The sequence below is a fragment of the Anomaloglossus baeobatrachus genome, chromosome 2 (assembly GCF_048569485.1).
Source record: "Anomaloglossus baeobatrachus isolate aAnoBae1 chromosome 2, aAnoBae1.hap1, whole genome shotgun sequence".
NCBI lineage: Eukaryota > Metazoa > Chordata > Amphibia > Anura > Aromobatidae > Anomaloglossus > Anomaloglossus baeobatrachus.
This window is the reverse complement of record NC_134354.1, coordinates 276743267-276757390: the sequence shown is the minus strand read 5'-3', so window position 1 is coordinate 276757390 and position 14124 is coordinate 276743267. Positions and strand designations below refer to the sequence as shown.

Below are 14124 nucleotides of genomic sequence, written 5' to 3'. Positions count from 1 at the left end.
TTTACACGCTGCGATATTGGTACCGATATCGCTAGCGAGCGTACCCGCCTCCGTCGGTTGTGCGTCACGGGCAAATCGCTGCCCATGGCGCACAACATCGCTAACACCCGTCACACGGACTTACCTTCCCTGCGACATCGCTCTGGTCGGCGATCCATCTCTTTTCTAAGGGGGCAGTTCGTGCTGCGTCACAGCGATGTCCCACAGCAGCCGTCCAATAGCAGACGAGGGGCGGAGATGAATGGCCGGAACATGCCGCCCACCTCCTTCCTTCCTCATTACCGGTGGACACAGGTAAGGAGATGTTCGTTGTTCCGTCGTTCCTGCGGTATCACACATAGCGATGTGTACTGCCGCAGGAACAACGAACAACATCGTACCTGCAACAGCAATGATATTTGGAAAAGAAGCGACGCGTCAACAAGCAACGATTTTTCACGTTTTTGCGCTTGTTGATCGTCGCTCCTTGGTGTCACACGCTGCGATGTCGCTAACGGCGCCGGTTGTGCGTCACTAACGACGTGACCCCGACGATATATCGTTAGCGATGTCGCAGCGTGTAAAGCACCCTTTAGAGTACTATACCTTTAAGCAATACGGGACAGCCCATATAATGATATCATGTCTTTGGAGGCTTTTGATAGGTTTATTGGCAACATCTGAGTTAATTAGAGACACAACTGTGGATGTATTTTAATGCACACCTGAAACACACTGCTTCTTTGTGTAGCATTATGGGTAAGTCGAAAGAAATCAGGCAAGACCTCAGGAAGAGAATTGTGAACTTGCACAAGTCTGGTTCATCCTTAGGTGTAATCTCCAGATATCTGAAGGTGATGTGTTCATCTGTACAAACAATTATACGCAAGTACAAAAAAGATCGAAATGTCCAGGCATCATACCACTCAGAAAGGAAACAGGTTCTGTGTACCAGAGATGAATGTGCTTTGGTTATACATGTGCATATCAACCCAGGAACAAAAGCAAAAGACTTTGTGAAGATGCTGGCAAAAGCTGGTAAGATGGTCTCATTATTCACAGTGAAACAAGTACTGTATCAACAAAAGCTGAAAGGCCACTCTGCCAGAAAGAAGCCATTACCCCAAAAGCAACATAAAAAAGCCAGATTAATATTTGCAAATGCACACAGGAAAAAATACCTTAATTTTTGTAGACATGTACTGTGGTCTGACAAAACTAAAGTTGAATGTTTGGCCATAATGACCGTCACTACGCTTGGAGGAGAAATACTTAAAGCTTGGGCGGAAATGGGTCTTACAAAAGGACAATGACCCGAAGCATACTGCCAAACTGGTTACAAAGTGGTTTAAGAATAACAAAGTCCATTTTTTGGAGTGGCCATCACAAAGCCCTGATCTCAATACTACTGACATTTTATAGGCAAATTTGAAAAGGCAAGTGCGAGCAAGGTGACCTACAAACATGGCTTAGTTACACCAGTTCTGTCATTAGGAATAGGCCCAAATTCCTATCAACTATTGTGAGAAGCTTGTGGAAGGATATCCAAACGTTTGACCCAAGACATACAGTTTAGTGGCAATGGCACCAAATACTAATGAAATGTATGTAAACTTTAGACTTTGCAGAAAGTAATAAAATTGCCTTTAAACAGTCTCTCTTTCATTATTCTGGCATACGGCAAATATAAATAATTTTGTTAATCCTAAATCACGTAAAACAGGAATGGCTTATTCTGATTTCATGTACGTTAGTGAGAAAAAATTTCATATGTGTCCTTGTAGATAGTATGTAAACTTCTGGTTTCAACTGTGTATATATATACAGTTAGGTCCAGAAATATTTGGACAGTGACACAATTTTCGCGAGTGGGGCTCTGCATGCCACCACATTGGATTTGAAATGAAACCTCTACAACAGAATTCAAGTGCAGATTGTAACGTTTAATTTGAAGGTTTGAACAAAAATATCTGATAGAAATTGTAGGAATTGTACACATTTCTTTACAAACACTCCACATTTTAGGAGGTCAAAAGTAATTGGACAAATAAACCAAACCCAAACAAAATATTTTTATTTTCAATATTTTGTTGCGAATCCTTTGGAGGCAATCACTGCCTTAAGTCTGGAACCCATGGACATCACCAAACGCTGGGTTTCCTCCTTCTTAATGCTTTGTCAGGCCTTTACAGCCGCAGCCTTCAGGTCTTGCTTGTTTGTGGGTCTTTCCGTCTTAAGTCTGGATTTGAGCAAGTGAAATGCATGCTCAATTGGGTTAAGATCTGGTGATTGACTTGGCCATTGCAGAATGTTCCACTTTTTTGCACTCATGAACTCCTGGGTAGCTTTGGCTGTATGCTTGGGGTCATTGTCCATCTGTACTATGAAGCGCCGTCCGATCAACTTTGCGGCATTTGGCTGAATCTGGGCTGAAAGTATATCCCTGTACACTTCAGAATTCATCCGGCTACTCTTGTCTGCTGTTATGTCATCAATAAACACAAGTGACCCAGTGCCATTGAAAGCCATGCATGCCCATGCCATCACGTTGCCTCCACCATGTTTTACAGAGGATGTGGTGTGCCTTGGATCATGTGCCGTTCCCTTTCTTCTCCAAACTTTTTTCTTCCCATCATTCTGGTACAGGTTGATCTTTGTCTCATCTGTCCATAAAATACTTTTCCAGAACTGAGCTGGCTTCATGAGGTGTTTTTCAGCAAATTTAACTCTGGCCTGTCTATTTTTGGAATTGATGAATGGTTTGCATCTAGATGTGAACCCTTTGTATTTACTTTCATGGAGTCTTCTCTTTACTGTTGACTTAGAGACAGATACACCTACTTCACTGAGAGTGTTCTGGACTTCAGTTGATGTTGTGAACGGGTTCTTCTTCACCAAAGAAAGTATGCGGCGATCATCCACCACTGTTGTCATCCGTGGACGCCCAGGCCTTTTTGAGCTCCCAAGCTCACCAGTCAATTCCTTTTTTCTCAGAATGTACCCGACTGTTGATTTTGCTACTCCAAGCATGTCTGCTATCTCTCTGATGGATTTTTTCTTTTTTTTCAGCCTCAGGATGTTCTGCTTCACCTCAATTGAGAGTTCCTTAGACCGCATGTTGTCTGGTCACAGCAACAGCTTCCAAATGCAAAACCACACACCTGTAATCAACTCCAGACCTTTTAACTACTTCATTGATTAGAGGTTAACGAGGGAGACGCCTTCAGAGTTAATTGCAGCCCTTAGAATCCCTTGTCCAATTACTTTTGGTCCCTTGAAAAAGAGGAGGCTATGCATTACAGAGCTATGATTCCTAAACCCTTTCTCCGATTTGGATGTGAAAACTCTCATATTGCAGCTGGGAGTGTGCACTTTCAGCCCATATTATATATATAATTGTATTTCTGAACATGTTTTTGTAAACAGCTAAAATAACAAAACTTGTGACACTGTCCAAATATTTCTGGACCTAACTGTATATATACGGGGTTGTCCAAAAGTACTGTCCATCTACTGTCCATATACTGTGTATATGTGTATATATATATATATATATATATATATATATATATATATATATATATATATATATATATATAGTGCCTACAAGTAGTATTCAACCCCCTGCAGATTTAGCAGGTTTGATAAGATCCAAATAAGTTAGAGCCTGCAAACTTCAAACAAGAGCAGGATTTATTAACAGATGCATAAATCTTACAAACCAACAAGTTATGTTGCTCAGTTAAATTTTAATAAATTTTCAACATAAAAGTGTGGGTCAATTATTATTCAACCCCTAGGTTTAATATTTTGTGGATTAACCCTTGTTTGCAATTACAGCTAATAATCGTCTTTTATAAGACCTGATTAGGCCGGCACAGGTCTCTGGAGTTATCTTGGCACACTCCTCCATGCAGATCTTCTCCAAGTTATCTAGGTTCTTTGGGTGTCTCATGTGGACTTTAATCTTGAGCTCCTTCCACAAGTTTTCAATTGGGTTATGGTCAGGAGACTGACTAGGCCACTACAACACCTTGATTTTTTCCCTCTTGAACCAGGCCTTGGTTTTCTTGGCTGTGCTTTGGGTCGTTGTCTTGTTGGAAGATGAAATGACGACCCATCTTAAGATCCTTGATGGAGGAGTGGAGGTTCTTGGCCAAAATCTCCAGGTAGGCCGTGCTATCCATCTTCCCATGGATGCGGACCAGATGGCCAGGTCCCTTGGCTGAGAAACAGCCCCACAGCATGATGCTGCCACCACCATGCTTGACTGTAGGGATGGTATTCTTGGGGTCGTATGCAGTGCCATCCAGTCTCCAAACGTCACGTGTGTGGTTGGCACCAAAGATCTCGATCTTGGTCTCATCAGACCAGAGAACCTTGAACCAGTCTGTCTCAGAGTCCTCCAAGTGATCATGAGCAAACTGTAGACGAGCCTTGACATGACGCTTTGAAAGTAAAAGGTACCTTACGGGCTCGTCTGGAACGGAGACCATTGCGGTGGAGTACGTTACTTATGGTATTGACTGAAACCAATGTCCCCACTGCCATGAGATCTTCCCGGAGCTCCTTCCTTGTTGTCCTTGGGTTAGCCTTGACTCTTCGGACAAGCCTGGCCTCGGCACGGGTGGAAACTTTCAAAGGCTGTCCAGGCCGTGGAAGGCTAACAGTAGTTCCATAAGCCTTCCACTTCCGGATGATGCTCCCAACAGTGGAGACAGGTAGGCCCAACTCCTTGGAAAGGGTTTTGTACCCCTTGCCAGCCTTGTGACCCTTCACGATCTTGTCTCTGATGGCCTTGGAATGCTCCTTTGTCTTTCCCATGTTGACCAAGTATGAGTGCTGTTCACAAGTTTGGGGAGGGTCTTAATTAGTCAGAAAAGGCTGGAAAAAGAGATAATTAATCTAAACATGTGAAGCTCATTGTTCTTTGTGCCTGAAATACTTCTTAATACTTTAGGGGAAACAAACAGAATTCTGGTGGATTGAGGGGTTGAATAATAAATGACCCTCTGAATAAACTTTTCACAATTTAAAAAAAGAAAAGAAATAACATTCTTTTTTGCTGCAGTGCATTTCACACTTCCAGGCTGATCTACAGTCCAAATGTCGCAATGGCAAGTTAGTTCCGAATGTGTAAACCTGCTAAATCTGCAGGGGGTTGAATACTACTTGTAGTCACTGTATATATATATACTGTGTATATATATATATATACACACAGTACATACTTTACATATATGTCTTTTCTCCTATGCAAAGAGTAAAAGAAAGTAAGAAAGAAATTAAACAAGGAAAAAGAAAGATCCCATTCAGCAGCTCTGTTTCATCTTGTTGCTCCCTAGTGACAAATTTCCATTACAATCTTAGGGGTACTTTGCACGCTGCGACATCGCAGGCCGATGCTGCGATGCCGAGCGCGATAGTCCCCGCCCCCGTCGCAGCAGCGATATCCTTGTGATAGCTGCTGTAGCAAACATTATCGCTACGGCAGCTTCACATGGACTCACCTGTCCTGTGACCGTCTGTTAACCCCTGTTAAGGGGGCGGGTCGTGCGGCGTCACTGCGACGTCACACGGCAGGCGGCCAATAGGAGCGGAGGGGCGGAGATGAGCAGGATGTAAACATCCCGCCCACCTCCTTCCTTCCGCATATCCTACGGAAGCCGCAGTGACGCCGGTAGGAGATGTTCCTCGCTCCTGCGGCTTCCCACACAGCGATGTGTGCTGCCACAGGAGCGAGGAACAACATAGGACTGTCGCGTCAGCGTAATTATGGATTACGCCGACGCTGCACCGATGATACGATTACGACGCTTTTGCGCTCGTTAATCGTATCATCGAGCCTTTACACACTACGATGTCGCATGCGATGCCAGAAGTGCGTCATTTTCAATTTGACCCCACCGACATCGCACCTGCGATGTCGTAGTGTGCAAAGCCCGCCTTAGACCGGGTTCACACTGGTGTATAACATCTAATCAAATACCAAATTTTTCATTACCTTAAAAACAATTATTTTATTGAACATATATTCCACAAACACAGTACACACAATTTTTTGGGCTTTTTATAATAATTAAGTTTATTTATATAGCACCAACATATTCCACAGCACTTTACAATCCGGTGGGGGGTTGTATAGACAAAATCAAAACAAAATAGTACATAATTCAACAGCTACAGTAGGAATGAGGGCCCTGCTCGAAAGCTTACAATCTATGGGATTTTTTTATGTAGATATAAGAAGATATGGTGGGAATTCATATACACCCTACTCTCACCCTTCCTGAAATACGGGGGTCGTCCCCCCAATATACTTGACACCCCCGTTCCTCGTCGACTAACCTCTATACTGACCCTCCTCTATCTATATATACCAAGTGCTCCTGTATAATAGTGGATGAAGTGTATCACCAAAGAAGAGCCCACAAGAATGGTATGTGCATTGTCATAGAGAGTGCTATCGTCAGTGCTTATCTGTCATTTTCTAATGGGATGGTCCTAGTTTACAAGGAAGACGTCGCTCAGGAATCGCAGCCATCAAATTGCCGAAGGATTGAACTAATGTCCTAGATTGTTTGGACGTGACTAAAGCGGGCTTTACACGCTGCGACATCGCTAGCCAATGCTAGCGATGGCGAGCATGATAGCACCCGCCGCTATCGTTATGCTGATATGTGGAGATCGCTGCCGTAGCAAACATTATCGCTACGGCAGCGTCACACGTACTTACCTGCTCGGTGACGTAGCTGTGACCGACGAACCGCCTCTTTTCTAAGGGGGCGGTTCGCTCGGCATCACAGCGACGTCACTAAGTGGCCGCCCAATCAAAGCGGAGGGGCGGAGATGAGCGGGACGAACATCCCGCCCACCTTCCTTCCTCATTGCTGGCGTGTGGCAGGTAAGGAGAGGTTCCTCGTTCCTGCAGCGTCACACGTAGCGATGTGTGCTGCCGCAGGGACGAGGATCAACTTCACCCCAGCGACAGCAGCGATAATTGGGAGAGGACCCCCATGTCAACGAGGAGCGATTTTGGACGTTTTTCCAACAATCCAAAATCGCTCCTAGGAGTCACACACAACGAGATCGCTACAGCGGCCGGATGTGCGTCACAAAATCCGTGACCCCCAACAAGATCACTGTAGCGAAATCGTAGCGTGTAAAGCCACCCTTAGTAACATACATAGACAAATTAATTGAAATCTGTGACACGGCTCCCTGAGTAACTGTCTGCACTAACTGTGTCACAGCACATATGTAGATAGGGGCAGTGAGAATATATAGGAGGATGGTAACTGCTGGTATCCAGCAACCTGAATTTGGCGGTTGAATTTAGAAGTCCATAATTTATAACCATTGGAACAACCTAGACAGATGCAGTATAGCATCAATCTAATCTAGATTGACTGTGTATGAGGGTCTCCAATACCAGGTAATCCTCAGTATGGAAATATGAAGTTGATGTAGATTATAAGCTGTGACCAGAAATTCAAGGACCATTGTTGAAGTGCCCCTGATGAATCCCATCTGATTACATAGGGGGTGAAACACGTAGGGAGATTCTTGGACTAAATTACAGCAAAAAACGTTTTAATTATTGATACAGATATATTATTCTGAAACTGGTGGTTGACTAAACTAGGACCATCCCATTAGAAAATGACAGATAAGCACTGACGATAGTACTCTCTATGACAATGCACATATTATTCTTGTGGGCTCTTCTTTGGTGATACATTTTACCCACTATTATACAGGAGCACTTGGTATATATAGATAGAGGAGGGTCAGTATAGAGGTTAGTTGACGAGGAACTGGGGCATCAAGAATATTAGGACGCCGACCCCCATATTTCAGGAAGGGTGAGTGTAGGGTGTATATGAATTCCCACCTTATCTTCTTATATCAACATACAAAAAAACCCAAAAAATTGTGTGTACTGTGTTTGTGGCATATACAGTGCCTACAAGTAGTATTCAACCCCCTGCAGATTTAGCAGGTTTACACATTCGGAATTAACTTGGCATTGTGACATTTGGACTGTAGATCAGCCTGGAAGTGTGAAATGCACTGCAGCAAAAAAGAATGTTATTTCTTTTTTTATTTTTTTTTTTAAATTGTGAAAAGTTTATTCAGAGGGTCATTTATTATTCAACCCCTCAAACCACAAGAATTCTGTTTGGTTCCCCTAAAGTATTAAGAAGTATTTCAGGCACAAAGAACAATGAGCTTCACATGTTTGGATTAATTATCTCTTTTTCCAGCCTTTTCTGACTAATTAAGACCTTCCCCAAACTTGTGAACAGCACTCATACTTGGTCAACATGGGAAAGACAAAGGAGCATTCCAAGGCCATCAGAGACAAGATCGTGGAGGATCACAAGGCTGGCAAGGGGTACAAAACCCTTTCCAAGGAGTTGGGCCTACCTGTCTCCACTGTTGGGAGCATCATCCAGACGTGGAAGGCTTATGGAACTACTGTTAGCCTTCCACGGCCTGGACAGCCTTTGAAAGTTTCCACCCGTGCCGAGGCCAGGCTTGTCCTAAGAGTCAAGGCTAACCCAAGGACAACAAGGAAGGAGCTCCAGGAAGATCTCATGGCAGTGGGGACATTGGTTTCAGTCAATACCATAAGTAACGTACTCCACCGCAATGGTCTCCGTTCCAGACGAGCCCGTAAGGTACCTTTTACTTTCAAAGCGTCATGTCAAGGCTCGTCTACAGTTTGCTCATGATCACTTGGAGGACTCTGAGACAGACTGGTTCAAGGTTCTCTGGTCTGATGAGACCAAGATCGAGATCTTTGGTGCCAACCACACACGTGACGTTTGGAGACTGGATGGCACTGCATACGACCCCAAGAATACCATCCCTACAGTCAAGCATCGTGGTGGCAGCATCATGCTGTGGGGCTGTTTCTCAGCCAAGGGGCCTGGCTATCTGGTCCGCATCCATGGGAAGATGGATAGCACGGCCTACCTGGAGATTTTGGCCAAGAACCTCCGCTCCTCCATCAAGGATCTTAAGATGGGTCGTCATTTCATCTTCCAACAAGACAACGACCCAAAGCACACAGCCAAGAAAACCAAGGCCTGGTTCAAGAGGGAAAAAATCAAGGTGTTGCAGTGGCCTAGTCAGTCTCCTGACCTTAACCCAATTGAAAACTTGTGGAAGGAGCTCAAGATTAAAGTCCACATGAGACACCCAAAGAACCTAGATAACTTGGAGAAGATCTGCATGGAGGAGTGGGCCAAGATAACTCCAGAGACCTGTGCCGGCCTGATCAGGTCTTATAAAAGACGATTATTAGCTGTAATTGCAAACAAGGGTTATTCCACAAAATATTAAACCTAGGGGTTGAATAATAATTGACCCACACTTTTATGTTGAAAATTTATTAAAATTTAACTGAGCAACATAACTTGTTGGTTTGTAAGATTTATGCATCTGTTAATAAATCCTGCTCTTGTTTGAAGTTTGCAGGCTCTAACTTATTTGGATCTTATCAAACCTGCTAAATCTGCAGGGGGTTGAATACTACTTGTAGGCACTATATATATATATATATTTATATATATATATATTTTTATATATATATATATATTTATATATATATATACAACTTGTAGGCACTGTATGTTCACTAAAATAATTGTTTCTAAAGTAATAAAAAATTTGGTATTTGATTAGAGGACTCTACCTTAGCATCGAAATTCGGTATTTGATTGTATAACATCTGATGCAAGAGTATTGGATGCAATATGCTAAAGCCACTCCACTCAAACTTTGCTGTGAGCGTAATTCGAGTGTCATGTTACTGCGATTCAATACTCCAATATCCAATAAGAATCAGAGCACAGGTGTGGAGAAGAGGGAGAAATTAATTTCTCCATCTTCTCCATTGCCGATCTGTGCATATTTCAGACAGCACTTGGGCGAGTCTGATGTTTCACACGCACCCATAGACATGATCCGAGACATGCTGCAATTTTTTCCTGAATTCATTTAGAGGAAAAACTCACAGATCTTAGCTGCCTCATTGTCTAACATTCGTTGGAGTGAGCTTCTCGCATTGCACATGTGCGATTCAAACGCTGATGTGAGTGAACCCTTACATGGTATAATATATGGTTAAGTTATGTGTACAGCAATATTTGTAGGAATATGAAATACAGAAATTGCTGTGGTGTATAATAATGGTGATATACTTACATGGAATCTTGTTTATTTGATTCATAAGTTCCTGTTGAATTTTTCTAAATGTATCAGCACTTTTATCCCCGGATCCACCAACTGCGGTGCTGTTGTCTGTTGAGACGACAGGGGTCTCCGTGGTGCTCGGCATTGTGTGAGTTTCAGGCTGAGGCTCAGCCTTCTTGAACAAGCTGAAATGCATGATGGCTGAAAAATACATTTAAGACATTACATTAAAACAATTTATTAACACTATATAGGTGCCAATCATAAACAAAATAATAGCAAAATGTCATTAATTTAGAATGGAGAAATAAATTAAAACTGCTCCAGAAATTTAGTTCCAGTAATATGATCGGGGTTATTTTGACAGCAGGCACGTGGATTTCTGACATCTTCATTCAGATTGATAAAACAGTAGGAAAGAAATGTAAAGCAACAAATCTGGGTCTTGTGAACTTGCTTTAATATTGCATTAAAGTTTTATTTAAGCAGATTTTGCCACACATTTCCTGAATTACAGAAAACCAAGAGAACTAAGAGGGAGTAAATAACCAATATCATAAGTTTGAAAATAAATCAATTCAAACAGGATCCGTTTAAGTATATCAATATAGACTTTATTAGGTATAAAAGACAAGTTTAAAACTTAAGCAATGATCCAAAGTTATAAGTTACAAGTATAATCAGGAAGATAGAAGAAAAGTTCAGAGCAAAGGCTGTTCAGGTCTGAGCCATCACCATGGGGAATAAAGGAAAGAGACTCAGCCCCGGCATGTGCAATTTAGTATTACAATACTAGTGGAAAGACACATGCCGATTGTTAGGAGGAGCATAGCTACTTACCCATGGAGAAGCTTAATCAGACCAACAGCCACCGCACCCCAACGCGTTTCGTAGTCTTTTTCAAGGGAAAAAGCAGTCCCTTGAAAAAGACTACGAAACGCGTTGGGGTGCGGTGGCTGTTGGTCTGATTAAGCTTCTCCATGGGTAAGTAGCTATGCTCCTCCTAACAATCGGCATGTGTCTTTCCACTAGTATATAGGAAAGACGCCGCTGCGCTGCGCTCGCTAACGCTCGGGTCCGGCGCTGCTGCGATGGCGGCTCGGTGGCTCGAGCGGTGGGCCGGATCCGGGGACTCGAGCTGCGCTCCTCGCCCGTGAGTGAAAGGGGGTGGTTTGGTTTTGGGATTTGGTCCGTGACGCCACCCACGGGTTGTGGTGAGGTTGGGCACCACCGCTGCTGGTGATGGGGATCCCGGGAGCGATGGCAGGGAGCAGCTGGGATGTTGTTTTCCCCCTCCGTGGGTAGGGGTTGGTTGTCCCAGGGCCCGGTGAGATTTCAGGGAGGCAGGGTTGGATGGGTGCAGGGTCGCCTGGACTGCGCAGCGCGGTGCCGGTTGTACTCACTCAGCCACAAAGGTACGCAAAGTCTCTGGTAAACCAAACAGCTGGATGGACGGGTCCCGCAGCCGACTGCTGTAGTGTCTCCCGGACGGTTAGTTGTGGCTGCCTTTCCCTGCACCTTTGTGTATGTTCGGTCCCGATGGATTCCCACCGGTAACCCGCTCCGCAGCATATATATGCCGGAGGAGCCCTTTTGCCCGCAGGCTCTGGCCCTTGAAACTCTAGCTGTGGCAGTAGCTGTATTTCCTTTTGCTGGTCGGACGGTTGCCTTCAATCGGGTCTTGGCTGTTAGGAAACCCCTGGGGTTCCGGTCACTGACGGATTTGACCTCTAATGGCGACTCCAAGCCTGGTCGGGGTCCGCAGGCCCTGCCTGAGTGTGCTGGCTTCACTTCGCTCCCCGGTTCGGTATCGGCGGGCCACCGCCCGTCCCCGGTCCTATGGTTCCGCGTTGATCTGCCTCTCCTGCAGACGGCCACCATCGTCTGCCAACCTTGCTCTTGGTGCCCGGGCCACACACCCGGACACGGTCAGTTTACTCCTTCTCATTCCTCACTTCACTCCTCTCACTTGCACTTCCCTAACTTCACTCACTTCCTTTTCTGCCTCCAGGACTGTGAACTCCGCAATGGGTGGGGCCAACCGCCTGGCTCTACCCCACCTGGTGTGGACATCAGCCCCTGGAGGGAGGCAACAAGGATTTTGTGTCTGGCTGATGTGCCTGTCTCAGGGTGGGGGTGTGTGTTGTAGTACCTGTGACGACCTGGCTAGTCCAGGGCACCACATATACACTATTTAATATAAACCATTAGAATTTTTTTTCTGTAGTAACCTTCTCTTATTAGCATGTTTTATAAAAAAATGTTTTTAATACTTTGATTAATAAAAAATATTTTTAATCATATTGATGTGACCTCACCTGAGGTGTGGTCACTGACTTTACTGAGGTCACCTGAGGTCTGGGTTACCTGCGGACACAGGTGGATGGCCATAGGAACCTCCAGCTGTGACCGCAAAAAACCTGAGTGGCGTCACCACTGATTGCACGACTCATTCATTCCCTGCCTGAAGCTCACAGTGGGTGGTCATGTTCTATGGTGCTCGCTGTAAGCTTCAGATGTAGCAGAACTGAAATCGTCGTGGGATCTTGTTTGGATTATGTTGGACCTTGGTGTTTTGGGGGTTAATAAAGTGGTGAAATGGTGTATTTTATTTCAAATAAAGTATTTTTTGGGTGTTTGTGTTTATTTCTTTTCACTTACAGATTAGTAATGGGGGACTCATAGGTGCCTCCCATTACTAATCTAGGGTTTAGTGGCAGTTGTGAGTTGCGATTCACCCCTTATTACCCTGATTTACCCCACACCAGGGCAATCAGAAAGAGCTGGGTAAAGTGCTGGTACTGTCACATCTAATGGATGCGACAATCTTGAGCAGCTGCAGGCTGCTATTTTTAGACTGGGGCGCCCAAAAGGCATAGGTCTCCCCAGCCTGAGAATACCAGCTTTATCATGGTTGGGTAAGAAAATTGGGGGGACCGCACACCATTTTTTAAATTATAATTTAAATAAATAGTAATAATAAATAATTATTTATTTAAATAATTTTTTAAAAAGCCTCATACGGTTCCTTTCATTTTGATACACAGCCACGATAAATGCATGACTGGGGGCTGCAGCCTGTTGCCGTATGCTTTATCTGTGCTAGATAGGTATCATAATATGGGGGAACCCTATGCCAATTTTTTTTTTTTATTAATTTATTTTTACACCACGTGAGTGACTGCAGACAGGGTCTATGATTGCAAGCACCATCTAACAGCACATCTGACTGCAAGCAATCAGAGTCATAAGGAAGGCCAGTGGGTAGGGGAACCAATGCATATGAATTACAGATAATGAGGGGCCCTAGAAATAGAATGAGCAACTCGGAAGCAATTACAGCCACGCCGGATACTCGGGAAGTATGAAGGGCTTGCTTCATTCTTATTTTCTTTATTTTTCCATTATTTTTTTTTATTTCTAGAGTTGCAGGACCAGGATCATTAGCCAGAATTCCCTGAGAATTCCGGGCCTGGGTCCGGCACTCGTTTGCTTGTGAAACGGCGCAAATCCGGACTTTTACAGTCCAGGTCACTACTTACAAACATTTTAAAGAAAAGCTTGTAAGCACTGTGCAAATAAGACCAGCCGTATTTGATAGATTGCAGTGGTGGCTGGTGATCATGAGCTAGGTAACAAGCAGTAAATTATACTATCAAAATCCCTCCATTCTTGATACTTTCTTAAAAGCACTTGGGTGTGCTGTGAGGATTCACAAGTTTGAGGTCATATAAAGTAACTGCATATTTCTATGCTTAACCTGGACAAAACCCTATAATGGAAGCTTTATGATATCCATAACTGTGTCAACTATCACTGCATTTTCTTGTGTAAAAGTGTTTGGCCTTTTCCACATAAAAAAATAGGTAGCCTCACCAAGTCTACTATACAGTTTTTGTTAGTAGCTCTCCATACTTAAAGAGGTCGTCCACTACTTTTACA

General features: G+C 43.9%; 1 protein-coding gene across 2 annotated transcripts in view; it reads right to left on the bottom strand.

The window, feature by feature from the left end:
- The window catches only part of SYT2 (synaptotagmin 2), a 223495-nt gene that overhangs the window by 97701 nt on the left and 111670 nt on the right, over positions 1-14124 (bottom strand). For both annotated transcript variants that reach the window (XM_075335816.1, XM_075335817.1), the window contains exon 3: positions 10195-10383. In XM_075335816.1, coding sequence (XP_075191931.1) covers positions 10195-10378 — 184 coding nt within the window. In that variant the 5' untranslated portion in view covers positions 10379-10383. The remainder of the gene's footprint in view (positions 1-10194; positions 10384-14124) is intronic.